The sequence below is a fragment of the Akebia trifoliata genome, chromosome 3 (genome assembly GCF_017979445.1).
Source record: "Akebia trifoliata isolate Shusen 1 chromosome 3, ASM1797944v1, whole genome shotgun sequence".
NCBI lineage: Eukaryota > Viridiplantae > Streptophyta > Magnoliopsida > Ranunculales > Lardizabalaceae > Akebia > Akebia trifoliata.
This window is the reverse complement of record NC_141377.1, coordinates 44171269-44187126: the sequence shown is the minus strand read 5'-3', so window position 1 is coordinate 44187126 and position 15858 is coordinate 44171269. Positions and strand designations below refer to the sequence as shown.

The 15858-nt window shown below is 36.4% G+C and overlaps 1 protein-coding gene across 5 annotated transcripts in view; it reads left to right on the top strand.

Annotated features, from left to right (window-relative positions):
- The window catches only part of LOC147407219 (binding protein), a 72201-nt gene that overhangs the window by 27641 nt on the left and 28702 nt on the right, over nucleotides 1–15858 (top strand). For all 5 annotated transcript variants that reach the window (XM_086435673.1, XM_086435672.1, XM_086435670.1 and 2 more), the window contains 4 exons: nucleotides 8434–8757; nucleotides 9599–9821; nucleotides 10979–11047; nucleotides 11432–11893. In XM_086435673.1, coding sequence (XP_086291799.1) covers nucleotides 8434–8757; nucleotides 9599–9821; nucleotides 10979–11047; nucleotides 11432–11893 — 1078 coding nt within the window. The remainder of the gene's footprint in view (nucleotides 1–8433; nucleotides 8758–9598; nucleotides 9822–10978; nucleotides 11048–11431; nucleotides 11894–15858) is intronic.

Genomic DNA, 15858 nt, shown 5'->3' with positions numbered 1-15858 from the left:
GAATCAATAGATTCGATAGGATGTGTTCAATGGAACACTCAAAATCAATTTGAATTAATAGATTCAATTGATAAACAAACAATAGCTTGAAAGAAAATAAAGCATAAAGCTAAAAAGTAATTAAAAGAGAAAAGATAATTGAATTGATTATTTTGATTTTCGGATTTGGAACTCCTTATATAAATAACTCCATCATAACAACTTAGAATGCTACTAAAATACTAAAAATTAACATTTCTAACCTATCTATAACATAATACTAACTTTTTAATCCTATTAGAACTTAAATTGGATACTTCTAAGCACTTATAATTATAGCCTAAATTATAAAAACGATTTAAAAATAAATTAGAAACTAACAAGGAATTGTACTCCTAACATAACAATGAAATAGTAATCCTACTAGAACTAGAAATAGAAATAGAAATAAATCCTAATAGAATTAGGAAACTATTTAGAATTGTAGATGTCCTACATCATGATATGATGATATTTAAAAGGTTATTTGAGAAAAAGATCCATTGCAAGTCTTAACAATTAATCAAAAAAAAAAAAAAAACATAAAAAGATATAAAATGCTAGCAAAAAGTGTGGTAACTAAAGCTAAACATAAAGCATTTGATTTGTACAATAGGTTGGGTACAAGAGAATGTTCCTACAAGATGGCATGAACTAGAAATAAAAAAACTAAAGACATTGAGAATGTTAGGTGCATTAAAGGCGAATATGATAGTCTTGGTAAAAGATGAAGATACTAAGGATTGTCTTGGCTAAGTTAATGGTTCATAATATGTTGAAGACTAAAAAAATTCTTGATGAATGAGGAGAAAGTATCGTAATACCTATATATAGAATAACTGAGATATATAGAGCTGCATTAACTATTGGGGCGTCAAACTTATGAGTCATACTATGAAATTATGGGAAAGAGTGACAGAATACAGATTTCAGACACAAAACATAGATATTAGAGAACATATTTGGTTTTATATAATGAAGATTGATCATTTAGGCAATCTTTCTACTTAGAAAAATGATGAAGTTTAGAGGAAAGAGTAAGAATCTCCTTATGTTTTCTTATGATAGACTACCTTTAGAGTTAATTTGGTAGGTATTAGAAAAAAATGGGTCCACAATGGGTATGTAAACATAATTGATGACATGTATGAGAGGCCGTGAAAAGTGTGAGAATAAATGGAAATGAGACATAAGACTTCTTAATTACAATTGTGGCTTAAATTAGGGATTAACGTTGAGTCAGAAGAGATTTAAGAGAGAAAAGAAAAACCTGACTCCATAATTAGAGCTTGGCATATATATATATATAATCGATAATAGAGGATTAGTCATAAATACCCTTACAAAGAAATAAATAAAGAAATAAACTAATATTAGTAGAAACTACAACTAACTATCCTAATATTTCCAATACTCCCCCTCAACCTGGGGCAAATATATCAACTAAACCCAGCTTGGCGAGGTGAGAGTTAATGGCAGAGGGTCCTACAGACTTTGTAAGCATATCGGCCAGTTGATATGAAGAAGGAACAAAGACTGTCTCAAGTGCACCAGATCGAACTTTCTCCCTGAGAAAGTGAACATCAACCTCAATGTGCTTCCTTCTTTCGTGAAGGACTGAGTCAGATGCAAGCATGATAGCAGACTTGTTATTACAGAACAACGACGAGGAACCAGCAATCGGAAATCCCAACTCTGTCAGCAAAGATCTAAGCCAAAGAACCTCACATGTGCCAAGAGCCATAGCACGATATTTGACTTCAGCAGACGAACGAGAAACCACACTTTGTTTCTTACTTTTCCACGAAATAAGGTTACCACCATAGAAAGTACAGAAACCAGATGTAGATCTCCTGTCTGTAATAGAGCCTGCATAATCAGCATCAGTGAAACATGACAAATGTGGCTGAATAGTAGACGAATAAAATAAACCGAGACCAGGACGAGATTTCAAGTAGCGAAGAATACGATACACAGCGTCAAGATGAGAGGTACGCGGAGTATGCATAAACTGACTGACTACACTGACTGCAAATGTCAAATCCGGTCTAGTGTTAGTCAGATAAATCAAACGGCCTACGAGTCTCTGGTAAGATGAAGGATCAGATAAAAGCTCCCCAGATTCAGCATGAAGATGATTCTGATCCATTGGAGAAGAAGCAGGACGACAATTAAGCATACCAGTGTCCTGAAGCAGATCCAATGTGTATTTGCGTTGAGATAACGAAATACCACGATGTGAACGGGCCACCTCTATCCCCAAAAAGTACTTAAGGGGACCTAAGTCCTTAATCTCAAAAACATTACCCAATTGCCTCTTAACCCTGTCAATCCATTGTACATCATTGCCAGTTACTATAATATCATCTACATAAACTAAGACAATTGTATGGCGACCATCTACTCCTAGTCGAATAAAGCAAGTATGGTCAGAGTGGCATTTAGAAAAACCCATAGATAGAATGACCTCAGAGAAGTGCTGGAACCAAGCTCGTGGAGACTGTTTTAGGCCATACAGAGATTTGAGAAGGCGACATACTTTCTCAGAATACTCCCCCTGAAGATGAAACTCAGGAGGGGGGTCCATATAAATGATTTCTGGCAGATCACCGTTTAGAAAGGCATTCTTCACATCAAGCTGGTGAAGGGGCCATGAATGACATGCCGCTAAAGAGACAAGAAGACGAACAGTAGTAAGTTTGGCAATAGGGGCAAATGTGGCACCAAAGTCCTGTCCCGGAGTCTGTGTAAATCCCTTAGCAACGAGGCGGGCCTTGTAGCGATCAACAGTACCGTCTGCAAGATACTTGACGGTGAAAACCCATTTACAGCCAACAGTTCGCGCCCCAGAGGGAAGAGAAACTAGTTCCCAGGTATGATTCTTCTGCAATGCATCCATCTCAATAGTCATAGCTTTAGTCCACTTAGGATCACGTAAAGCCTCAGATACAGACCGAGGAATCCGAATAGAGTCTGTGGTTGCGAGATAGGCTCGATAGGAAGGAGAGAGACCCTGATAGGAAACAAACTGGGCAATAGGGTGATCAGTAACACACCCTCGCTTACCTTTGCGAAGTGCAATAGGTAAGTGAGAGTCAGAAATAGAAGGAACAGGAGTAAATGTAGGAGGTGGTATACCTGAGTTCGAGGAAGAGGGTGGCAAAGTTTGAGAGGGGGGAGGGCGCCGAGAGTACACCTATAGCGGCTTTGAAGAAGAAGGTGGGTAGAACACGGGTGACGGTAGCACTATAGAGTCCTGCAAAGGAAAAGAGTCCTGCAAAGAAGATGAAACAGGAAAAAAAGGAACATTTTCAAAAAATGTGACATCTAGGGAATGAATAAGACGATGGGTGAGGGGATTATAACACCGATAGCCCTTTGACATAGATGAGTAACCCAAGAAAACACAACGAATGGCTTTGTCATCGAGTTTGGTGCGATGGGGAGTTCTATCCTGAACAAAGTAAGTACATCCAAAAACTCTTTGTGTAATGGGAAAGAGAGTGCGATCAGGATGAAGAACATGAAAAGGCACCTGTCCCTCTAAGGTACGGCTAGGAACACGATTCATTAGAAAAGCAGCAGTAAGAACGGCCATATTCTAATAGGACTTGGGAACATGCATCCCTCGTAGAAGACAACGGACGATGTTCATGAGAAGGCGGTTCTTACGTTTCGCCACCCCGTTTTGCTCAAGAGTGTATGGGCAAGTTAACTGATGAAGCATACCATGCGTATGAAGATGGGACCGAATCCCATCAGAAATATATTCACCTCCATTATCGGTCCTAAGAGATTTGACAGTTATGTTGTACTGAGTTTGAATCATTTTTAGAAAATTAGCAAAAATGGGGAGCACCTCAGAACGAGAACGCATTAAATAAATCCAAGTACAACGAGAATAGTCATCAATAAATGTAACATAATATCTATGACCATTAAAAGCCGTAACAGGAGAAGGCCCCCAAACATCAGAATGAACTAAGTCAAAAAAAACATTAAAACGATGCATGCGAGGAATATAAGATGTACGTGTATGTTTAGAAAGCTTACACACAGAGCACTGAAATTTGTGGCTATTACAAGAAGTTTTTAAAGCAGGAAATAATGAACATAAGTGTTGAAAATTAGCATGTCCTAAGTGAGCATGCCATAAGTCTAAAGACTGGGAAGAAAAAGTATGATTGCCGGTGAGTGGGAGGACGGAAGCTGGAACAGCTGTGGGTGGAGCGCCAAACAGGTACAACCCATCCCTCTCATACCCCTTGTCAAAAATCCTCCTCGAAGTCAGGTCCTGAAAAACACAGTAGGTAGGAAAAAATGTTACCGAACAATTTAGAGATTTTGTTATACTACTCACAGACATAAGGTTAAGAGATAGGTGAGGAACATGAAGAACAGATTCAAGAGAAAAGTCAGGGGTCAAGGAGATAGTACCCTTGCTGTGAATAGGGGTAAGAGACCCATCAGCAAGGCGAACCTCTTTATGAGTAGTAGGAAAAATGGGAGAAATAAAATGATTAGACTCACCGGTCATGTGATCAGAGGCACCAAAATCAATTACCCAAGTCAGAGGAGCAGAGCCAGACTGAGAGGCATGAAATGCAGAAGAGTTACCTGGAGGTGCGGTAACAGATGCGACTGTTGAAGATGAGGGAGTCTGAGCTTGAAGCTGATCCCGTACAATAGTTGTAATCTGCGTCTGTAGGTGTTGCAAATCAATAGTTCCAAGGGACGCAGGTTCAACAGAAGTAGATTCAACAACAGCAGCACGGGGCTGTCCCCCAGAAGATCTCAACTGGTGGGGATAAAGTTGAAAACAACGGGCCTTCTTATGGCCAATCTTCCCACAATGGCTACACGTAAGACCATTACCTTTACCACGGCCACGGCTTCCACGACCTCGATTCCCGGATACTTGAGTACGAGAGTTAGAGAAATCCGAATTGACTGCGAGAGTCATCTGATCTGTATCTAAAGTAGGTATAATGGGAGGAGATTGAATCTGAGAGGGAACGATACGGTGACGACGCTCATCACTATCAATGGTCGCAAATGTCTCAAATAAGGACGGTAAAGGCGTGGTATTAAGAATTTGAGTCCGCAGTGCTTCAAACTCAGGACGAAGACCCATGAGGAACTGATATGTCTAATGACGAGCAATTCTCTTGACTACATACTCGGCTGCCTCAGTAGACAACTCAACCATAGACTCATAGTGCAAGAGTTCCTCCCAACGAGACTGAAGAAATCCAAAGTAATCGGCAACACTCTGATTTCCCTATGTAGCCTGAGCAATATCCCGGTAAAGTTCATAAATTCGGGAGTCATTACGAGCATGTGCATATGTTTGAGTGAGAGTTGTCCACAAAGAAGAGACGGTCTCATGATACATAAACATAGTGTAGATACGTTGCTCCATGGAATTAAATAACCATTCAAGAATGGTGCAGTTATCAATTTCCCATTGTTTAAATTTTGGATCAGTGAGTGGTGGTTTAGGAATAACACCGGACAACCAACCAGATTTGCCTCTACTACCCAAATAGAGACGTACAGACCTAGACCAGGATTGAAAGTTACGACCATCTAATGGTGCATTAGTTATATGCTGGACTGAGAAATTTGCCCCAAGAGTTGTAGTAGAATCCTTAGTCTCGTGAGGCATTGTTATTGCACACTATGCACAGGGAGGAATTTTGGATTGAAGGAAGATCTCTCGAGTAATATTGTCGAAGGTCAGATAGTACACAATTACTTGCTGTCAAAGCCCTTTGTTGTTGAAGTTAAAAAAAAATTCCTTGTTGTTGCTGTCGAAGAAATTCACAAAAGAATATCTTCGTATAACCTTAGAAATATTATAGAACTGATCGTAAGGGCAGTTAAGATCTAATGGGTCGATCCCAAGAGTTGTTCAGGGTCTGGAGACTGATCGGAGAACTGTTTGGAGCCTGAATATCTGATCGCAGGGCTTGAAAATAGCATATAAACAAATCGCAAGGCTGCAATCTCTGTCTGCTGGCTTCGTAGGCTTGTGAAGGATCATATAACCTGATCGCAAGCAGTTTTTAGGGCATAAAACCTGATCGTAGGTTTCCTAATGTCCTATAGATGTGATGCAGACTTGATTTGGAGCATACGACCTGATAGCAGGCTGTTGCAGAGCATAAAACCTGATCGCAGGTTTCCTAATATTCTGGAGATGTGATCGCAGACTTGATTTGGAGCATACGGCCTGATCGCAAGCTGTTGGAGGGCATAAAACTGATCGCAGGTTTGCTAGGTAGGGTCGCAGACTTGATTCAGACCATACAACCTGATCGCAGGTTGTAGTAGGACGTAAAACCTGATCGCAGGTTTGCTAATGACCTAGAGTTAGGATCACAGACCTGATTTAGGCCATACAACCTGATCGGAGGTTGTTTAGAGCATAAAACCTGATCGCAGGTTTGATCGAAGAAATTTTAGAATTAAATTTTTTTTTTTTTTTTTTTTTTTTGGAAGAACAAATATGGAGGCTCTGATACCAAGAAGAGATTTAAGAGAGAAAAGAAAAACCTAACTCCATAATTAGAGCTTGGCATATATATATATATATTATATATATATATATATATATATAATATATATATATATAATTGATAATAAAGGATTAGTCATAAATACCCTTACAAAGAAATAAATAAAGAAATAAACTAATATGAGTAGAAACTACAACTAACTATCCTAATATTTCCAATAGAGTCCTTATCTTTTTTGCTCTAGTTTTAAATAAAAAAATTGCTCATATTCAATAGTAAGTCCTTGTTGTATGTTATTTGTATATAACGTAGTGTTAGTTGATGAGACCTAATGATGCAAGATGACGAGGAAAGAAAATGAAAATGAGGGGGGTTAGGTAAATCTGGTTTGGGATTAAGTTAAGGATTTGGGCTAGGATAGGGTAAACTCAAAAGGTAAAATGAAAAGTTTTGCAATTATTGTATTTTTCAACAGGGTAGAGGAAAGGTTTAAGGTTAATGTTTGTAGGATAAGGATTAAAACTTAAGGAAATATGAAAAAAAATTAAGCGTTGCGCTTTGTAGGTTTCAAGAATTCAAGAATAAAAATTCAAGATTTCAAGAAAACAATAAAAATTGGTATAGATGAGAAGGTGATAGAAGACATAGTACCTTGAAATCACACCAAGAATGGTGGAGAACTCACTCCATTGAAGGAAACATTGTTTATTCATCAAATTCTTCGTTAAAAAAAATCTTAATACAATCATCTACATATAAAGAAGATAAATCTAAGAATCCTAATAAACTAAAATACCAAATAAATAACCTAATTATTGTAATTTTCTCTCTCCTAAGTTTCCAAACATTTTATGCTTAAATAAAATACAAATTGAATTTACCAAACTACCCCTAAATATTATATTAAGACCATGGGCCAATAAAACATGAAAATAAGCCCCAAAAACATAAAAATAAAGCCCTAAAACATAAAACTAATTAAAAATACAATCTACTCTTCAAGCTTTGATGTCCCCATCACTAGAAAAGGGTGTGAACAGAAAATTAGAACTCTAGAGAGCAACTTTGTAGTCCAAGGGCCTTACCATAAGTATAGTAAGGGTAGAGTATGCATAATGCAATGGTGAAAGGCGGCATCTGATAGGAGAATGACAGGAACTGCAGTTACCTCATGTACATACTTGCCTATGGTTTGTTGTAGTTTTCATTCACATCCAAAATGAGTCCATGAGCTGTGTGATTGGCATTGAAAAGTTTAGTGTTGATGACTAGATCATGTGTCTGGCATAATTCCCCTGTTGATACCCTGATTGTCTTGGATTCTTTGGTTTGCAAATGATGAAAAGGTTAATGCGGTGGGACTATTTGTATCAGATTGATCAGATTAAGTGAATTCGTTCATAGAGGGACAACTGCTGTATTTTAAGTGAAGATTAGGGTGGGTGTGATCTTACCATATTTACGTGACTGAGTGTCTAGAAGGTGACCCGTTTTCTAGGGAAATCAATGATCACCGTTTAAGTTGCTGGAATTCATGAAGGTTACTCGACATTAGTTTGAATTGTTTTTTCTTTATTATGTATGCCTTAAATGAAAATATCCCTCAGTTTATTCCTTACTATGCTGCTTATATGTTCATATTGGTGTCTTGTATAAATCACGCCATATCACAATATTCATTATTGTTGCATGTCATTCCCATACTATTTTCTCCTCGGCTGGGCTTTGATATAGTGTTATCTTATTGATTTCTTTATCCTATGGCCACTTCATTCCCATTAATTTTGACATGGTGCTTTTCATATAAATTTTTTCTTGAGTTTCTTTTGGCACCTTACTTCATCAAACTGTAGGATGCTTATTTTTTTAACGTTGTGGATGTTGTTTTCCTCAGCTGCAGTTGTCCAACTCAAAAAATTCACTGGGACACTTGTTGTCGATGAGAACTTATCAAGTCTTACAGTAGAGAAGACTGAAGTTTTGCAAAAGATACTTGTACATGTGGTTTCAATAATTTGTAGTTTCATTGATTTTAACCCAAATGTGTATGAGAGGGATCAGTTGTATGCCAATGCTGTGGAATTTTCCCTTCCAAGGGGTGGTAGCTCAATCAATCCATCTAGTGGTCTAAAAAACCCTGTTCCTGGTACATGGCTCCATTGGCATGATAAAGCAATTGTTGCGTTGATGGAAGCAGGTGGCCTTAATTGGTTAGTAGGTAAGGTATGCCAATAACTATTTTTGTGTAATATTTTGATTGGTTAATAGAACAAATATATATGCTTGAATAACCTTATACTTGTAAAATTTATGCACGTCTTCTGAACATGTGATATTTTTTTCTTTTTAATTAAGTGTATTTTAGTTAATAAAAAGGGGGCAAAACCCCCCATTAACGAAAAGGCCACCAGACAAAGAAATGATGAGAGAACTCATTAGCCATAATGCTTTGGAAGTCATCCCTAAAATTGCTAACATACCGTTGACCCCCTGGAATACATTAGCTTCTGTTTTTGACTTTTGATGGATCTTCTGTAGCATTAATTCCTTTAGTTTCTGTTAAGTCGATTGACCTGGTTTCTTTTGAATTGAATGGAGGAGCTTGATTCATTAGCCAACCTAGATTTTTGGGATAAGGCTTTGATGATGATAAGTTCTATTTGCAGAAATAATTCTTTTCTTTTACTGACAAAATAATCAATCTGCTTGATGTACACTTGTCTTCTTAGGAAGGTCTACTTGCAGTTTGTACTTAATATTTTTATGACTGTTCAAATGGAACTAGTGGGCCTCCGATCAGGGTTAGAATTCTGAATTTGTATTATTTAGTGCTAACAAATTTTAAAATGTCGGTACCTGTTTGAGATCCTTTTATTTAGTGTATTCATGAGATATATCTGTCAATAGAAAATGCCAATAATGTGTGGCATGTTTAGATCTATTTATTTTCAAAAATCAATTAGTACTTGGTGAAAACCATACTTTCTCTTGCACTTATTCTATTGGCATCTTTCCTTTTGTTCTGTTAGTCACTGTTTTTTTTCTTTTTAAAATTCCAGAACTGTTGCGTGTCATCAGAAGACTGAGCTTGAAAGAGCAATGGACAGATATATCACTTCAGTATTTGACCTTTAGAACTCTTAAATCAGCGTTATCTGAAAATCCACGGGCTCAAAATCATTTTAGAAGTATTGGAGGACTTGAAGTTCTGTTGGATGGGCCTGGTTTCCCATCGAATAATTCATTGGCTTCAAAGAGTACATTTGGTGATGATAAAGATAGGTAATTTACTGAAATTTAGATTTACTGCAGCATCTGTTCCATCAAAACATTTCAAATGTCACTGAACTTTGAACCATGAATAGAATAGCAATGAAATGTAAAATAGCTCTGAGAAGCAATCTATCTTGATGATATAAAAACTCTATCCAATATTGAACATTTGAGTTGCACCTTTTTGAAGATTTCGTCTTCAAGTGGGATGCACTTTGTGGTAGTTAGTTTACTAATGGACTGTTTTGTGGGCAGCTTGTCTTTGTAGTTTTTTGTTTTCCTTCTGTCTTCTGTTGTTTTCTGTATGTATCGGGGCTACCTCGCCCTCTTCTTCTTTTTCATTAATAAAATCTTATAAAAAAAAAAAAAAAAATCATCTGTCTTAATATCAGTTAACGAATTTGATTGACCACGACCTTACTTCAACAATGTAGTTGTTAAAAATCCCAGATAGCACTGGCATGGTTCATAAATCATTTTTATACCTTGGTTCTATGCTTATTATGGCTGTAGTTCATATCAATTTTGCGGTGTACTGGGGCATCTGGATGAAGAGGAACTGTTGGATGTTTGAGGGCCTTGAGCATTTTCAATTTCTTTTTATCTGGAATAAAGCTTTTCCAGTGTTCAAGGGGTTTCAATTTTGAAGATTTCCCTTTTAGATGAAGTTGCTTTGAATGGCTTCTGTGTAGGGTGGGGCTTGTATGTGCTTGTTGTTTCTTTATTTTTTTCTTTCTTCGCTTTCTTCTTTTCTTTTGTTGCTCTTTGGGAGGTCTCCTTGACCGCCCTGTTTCTCCTTTGTTTTAAACTGTATCAATCAAAATAGAAGAAGAAGAAATTAAATAGCTCATACAATTTTGATCGAGAAGGGGTGTCTGGCTTACTAAAGTAATTAGTGTTATTCTTTCAAAAGATGAGGTATAGTCTTTCATGCTGACTCTCATTATTATATGCTTCTGTCGTATGGGTTTTGTTCTTGTTTCATGATGGGGAGTCTATGCTTTATCTTCTGTTCTTCATGCTAGCACATTTGTATTACGTTGAAATTGAATTTTTTTCTTTTGTGTTATAAAATTTTCCAAGTTTTATTAGTATTTGACAGTTCTAAAATGTGTTCATTTTACTCTCACTTTCATGTCTGAATGTTGGCTTCAATTCCTCTACAGAAATGAAAATCCTTTTTTAGCTATTTTCCAGCTCCAAATTCTTTCTTTGGAAGTGCTAAGGGAGGCCGTGTATCCTTCGGACTGTAACACTATTGAGGGTTAACAATAGTCTTGCTTGCTACTTTTCTTCAAAATAAGAATGCAACTTACTATTTTCCTTCTCAACTTAAATATAAATATGTAAATTATTTTTTCTGCAGACAATATGTATACAGGTAAGGTTGATGTAAAGATCATGCTATACGTATTTAAATTGGTGTCCCTCTTCTTTCTTAAGATTGTTTAGGCCTAATTGGATTTTACTAGTGGATAAGCGCTGGATCTACTTTCATTTTTCACCTTTGAAAGGACCAGCTCCAGATGACTTAGTGACATTTTACGCATATAATGAGAAATATTGTTGTTACGTTTTGTTATACATGTTCAATTGAGTGTCCTTAACAACTGCTCCAGATTTGGGAATTTGAGTAACTTGCAGTTTCTTTGTGAAAATGGAAGAGTGCATAAATTTGCAAATAGCATCTGTTGGCCTGCCTTCAAGCTTCAAGAGTTCGAACAACAGAGGTTGGATTCTTCTATACAGGTTGATGTCCACATTCCAGTTTTGGACTCTGAAAAGGGAATTCATGCAAATATTCCATCAATGGAGCCTGCCGTTCCATTGGTTACTGGTGGTTCCTTTTCCCAATATTGGAATGATTACGCTGTTATATTGAGCAGAGTACTTTGTTCTTTCCTTCTTGGCCTTGAAGATGTTAAATTTCATAGTATCCAAGCATCAGTTGGTCGAAGTGCCATACCAGTTTCTTCAGTATATTGGGAACTTTCTATAAAGTGGGTCATCAAGGTTCTTCTTACTGTGTTTCCATGCATCAAGGCTTGCTCTAATCAAAATGAGCTTCCAAGTCATTTAAGGTCAGGATTTGAATTATTGACAAATTCTTCTAATAAGTTTTCATTAGTAAATTAATGCTTGTAGATTAGTATTTGCTTGGAGTTCATCATTTTGTATTTTAGTTGTACACACAAAGCTGTTAGCTGACCCCAGATTTTTGGGATAAGGCTTTAATGATGATGATGACGATGAAGTGCAGATCTGTTTACTGATGCTTTTTCCACTGGTGTGTCTAGCATGCATGGCTATGGTTACTGGGTTATAAGGCATGGCAGCAGGTGCTGTTCACAGCAGCTTTGCTTGACAAAAAAATTTGAACTGAAATACTGAAGAGGAAAAGCATTTGACCAGGAAAATAATCCTCACAGCTCAAAATGTGATTCCCAAACCAGCAAGTTTTGATTGTTTTGATGTTCTACAAAACCCTAAAAAAAGGTTGTACAGGTTTTGTTCTCCATAAGAGAAAGAGCATCTTTCTTCTGACAACTCCTATATCATGCCCCCATTTTCTAACACTAATCACTAGGTGATGCTCATATGATCTTACCATGAGAATGCTAACTCACTAACATCTAACCCTGGCATGTTGAAAAAAATTGAAATCTCAAGGAACAATAATGTGAAAAATAATAATAATAATTGACATGATAACTATAATCATAGAGGAAACATATACATACTCCCCATGAATAAACAAGACAAGTGTCTTTAAGATGTCTCTCAATTCTGATATATATATAGGGTAGTGTTCCGAGGCCCTAAAGAGCGCCAAACATTTTTTCAATGTATGGGTTAGAGGTTTCATGATGAAGAGATCATCCTCACCAAAAATCAGTCCATTCCTAAACTTCTAACCTCATCAAAAGTGGTTTATAAAAATCAGACGGTCCACAATTCCTCAACTTGTAAACTAGGGTTAGAAGTTTCGGAATGAGCTGATTTTGGGCGAGGATGATCTCTTCACCATAGAGATCATCCTCACAAAAAATCAGCCAATTCTGAAACTTCTAACTCCTATTTTCAAAAATGTTTGGAACAATGTTTGGCTCTCTTTAGGGCCTCCGAACGCTTCCCATATATATATATATATATGCAAGGCCAAATTGCTCTTTCTAATCTATCTATCTTCTTAACAAAGTCTTGAGACTTATTTGATTTGTAAGGCTAAGATTGCGGAATGAGAAGAGACGGGAAGGAGAGGTGAGTTGTTGGCTGATTTGCATGTTTGAAGAAGATGGAGTGAAAAAGATTGAAGATCAAGGTGATGGTTGATTGTTGTTGGTGTTAATGGATAACAACAAAAGAGAAAGAAAAAGAATTAGAAAGAAGACGAATAGCTTGATTGAAGGTGGCAGATTGTTGTCAGGCCAGCAAGTTGAAGAAAGGGTTGAAGAAAATGAAGAGTTGAAGATGACTTTTTATCTATATGAAACAATGGCTTCTCATTAGATTTCTTCTTCATATTTGGCTGCAAGCATCTATATCAAGTTGGGTTGGTTTAAATTTGACAATAATGAAGATTTGGAGATTGAAAAAGAAAAAAAATAATGAAGAAGATAACTGGTTTTAGGTTTTTGCAAATGAAAAATTTGAGATGGTTTGCTAGATAAGAAAGATTAAGTCTAGCCTTAATAAAATCTTACTAAGGGTCATTGAGGTCACCTTGTGGCATCCAAAAACATGATCCGATGCCACAGGGATGTAGAGAACAAAATTCTATGAACTTTGAAGAAAACACAAATTTTAAAGGTTACTTTTTACCGTTAAAAATAATTTTTTGAATTTGGTGGGGGTTCAATAGCCATCCATTTTGAAAACCTTGGATCAAGCCCCCAAAATAATTTTTTGAATTTTTTTTTGGATCTTAGTTTTTCCATGAAATCTAGGGGGCCATGGTGTTGGATTTGCCTATTTTGTAATCCATAAGAGATCAACGACCCTTAGTAAGATTTCAAATCTTACTAAGTTAGTAAGGAAAGTGCTTCTCATAAGAAAATAGTCCAAGATGAAATGAAGATAAATGTAAATATTTTGTTTTTATATGTTGTAAAACTTATAATAATATTATTATATTATTTTATGAAGTTTTTATGGTTATGACACATGGATGGGTAATGTGTCAGCCCTTGAGCTTTAATGGTGTGGCTCACCACAAGTTGGAGAGTCACCACTTTGACTTTGTCAAACTTGATTGCAAACTTCCTTTTTTGTTCATCTGATCTCAACATTTTACAATCGATTTTTAAAATTTTTTTGGATCTATGGGTACGTGTGAATGAGATTAGATTTTCCAGAAACATTTTATAAAAAAGATCTAGATTTAATAATTACTCGTACCTCGAGGTTTCTATCTTTTTTGTTTTGTTTTGTTTTAACTAGTATTTAATCAAGTTGACAGTTTAACTTGAATTACTTTCTGATACGATCTCAATGGTATACCTCTCTTGCCTTGAACCTTCTTCTATAGAAGTTTTCACATTTCGATTGCTAATTGCATGCTTTTTGAGGTTTTTGATGATTCTATATTTGAACTCAAATTTGAGTGTGCTTATTATAGTCTAATCTATGTTTCTCTACTATTTTGAGTCTAATGGTGAAGTCCGTTTTTCTTAAGAATTTTTCTGAGCGAATTTATATGTTTGATTGGAAAAGATATTCAAACTTTTCTCCTTGGGAATTGTGATGAATTTTCAGGTTATTACATTTTGCAAAATCTCTCTGGAGTAGTGATTCCTAACCTTAGCTTCACATGTTCCCCGCAAAGAATCTTGTGGCATGTGAAAATATGCTTAAATAAAAACATGACCCCATATTCTAAACGACCTAAAGATTAGTGAAAACAAAACGTAAATGAAAGCAATAAAAACATAACTGTCTTAGAATACAACCCTGCTCCAGCATAATATCCTCTTGGGCACAAGATCTCTTTCCTTGATTTAAATACCGTGAAACATTTCAAGGACTACCTTGCCCACTTTCCTTGTATCTACTAGTAAGGTTTCAACTTCACATTCTATTGCATTTCGATTGCTAATTGCATGCTTTTTGAGGTTTTTGATGATTCTATATTTGAACTCAAATTTGAGTGTGCTTATTATAGTCTAATCTATGTTTCTCTACTATTTTGAGTCTAATGGTGAAGTCCGTTTTTCTTAAGAATTTTTCTGATCGAATTTATATGTTTGATTGGAAAGGATATTCAAACTTTTCTCCTTGGGAATTGTGATGAATTTTCAGGTTATTACATTTTGCAAAATCTCTCTGGAGTAGTGATCCTAACCTTAGCTTCACATGTTCCCCGCAAAGAATCTTGTGGCATGTGAAAATATGCTTAAATAAAAACATGACCCCATATTCTAAACGACCTAAAGATTAGTGAAAACAAAACGTAAATGAAAGCAATGAAAACATAACTGTCTTAGAATACAACCCTGCTCCAGCATAATATCCTCTTGGGCACAAGATCTCTTTCCTTGATTTCAATACCGTGAAACATTTCAAGGACTACCTTGCCCACTTTCCTTGTATCTACTAGTAAGGTTTCAACTTCACATGCCATTGTGCTTTCATCTGGCAATTCTCTAGGTTCTGACACCTATCACTCTTTAATTATTGGCCATGTCATTTTATAAAGAATCTAAAAGTTTAGCCACACTATTTTGTACACTGAGCACAAGACCTTATTGGATGAAAGTCTCCTTACTCATTCCCTCTTTATTCCTTTTTTAGGAATATGAGGAATAAATGTTGCGTTAGGTCCTTTTTTTCCCCTCATTTCTCCCTTCATAAAAGTCATTAAGCTCTTTCTAAGGTGATCTTTTATTTAACCCCTAGAGGGTTGGCTTGACGGTAAAACCAGAGAGAGGGGTTTCCTACCTCTGGTCATGGATTCGAAATTGGGTGGCCGCCTGAATTCCATTGTAGCATCTTGGGAAACTTCCGTGGGGTTGGCTCATGGGACCATAGGGACTAATCCAATCCCAAA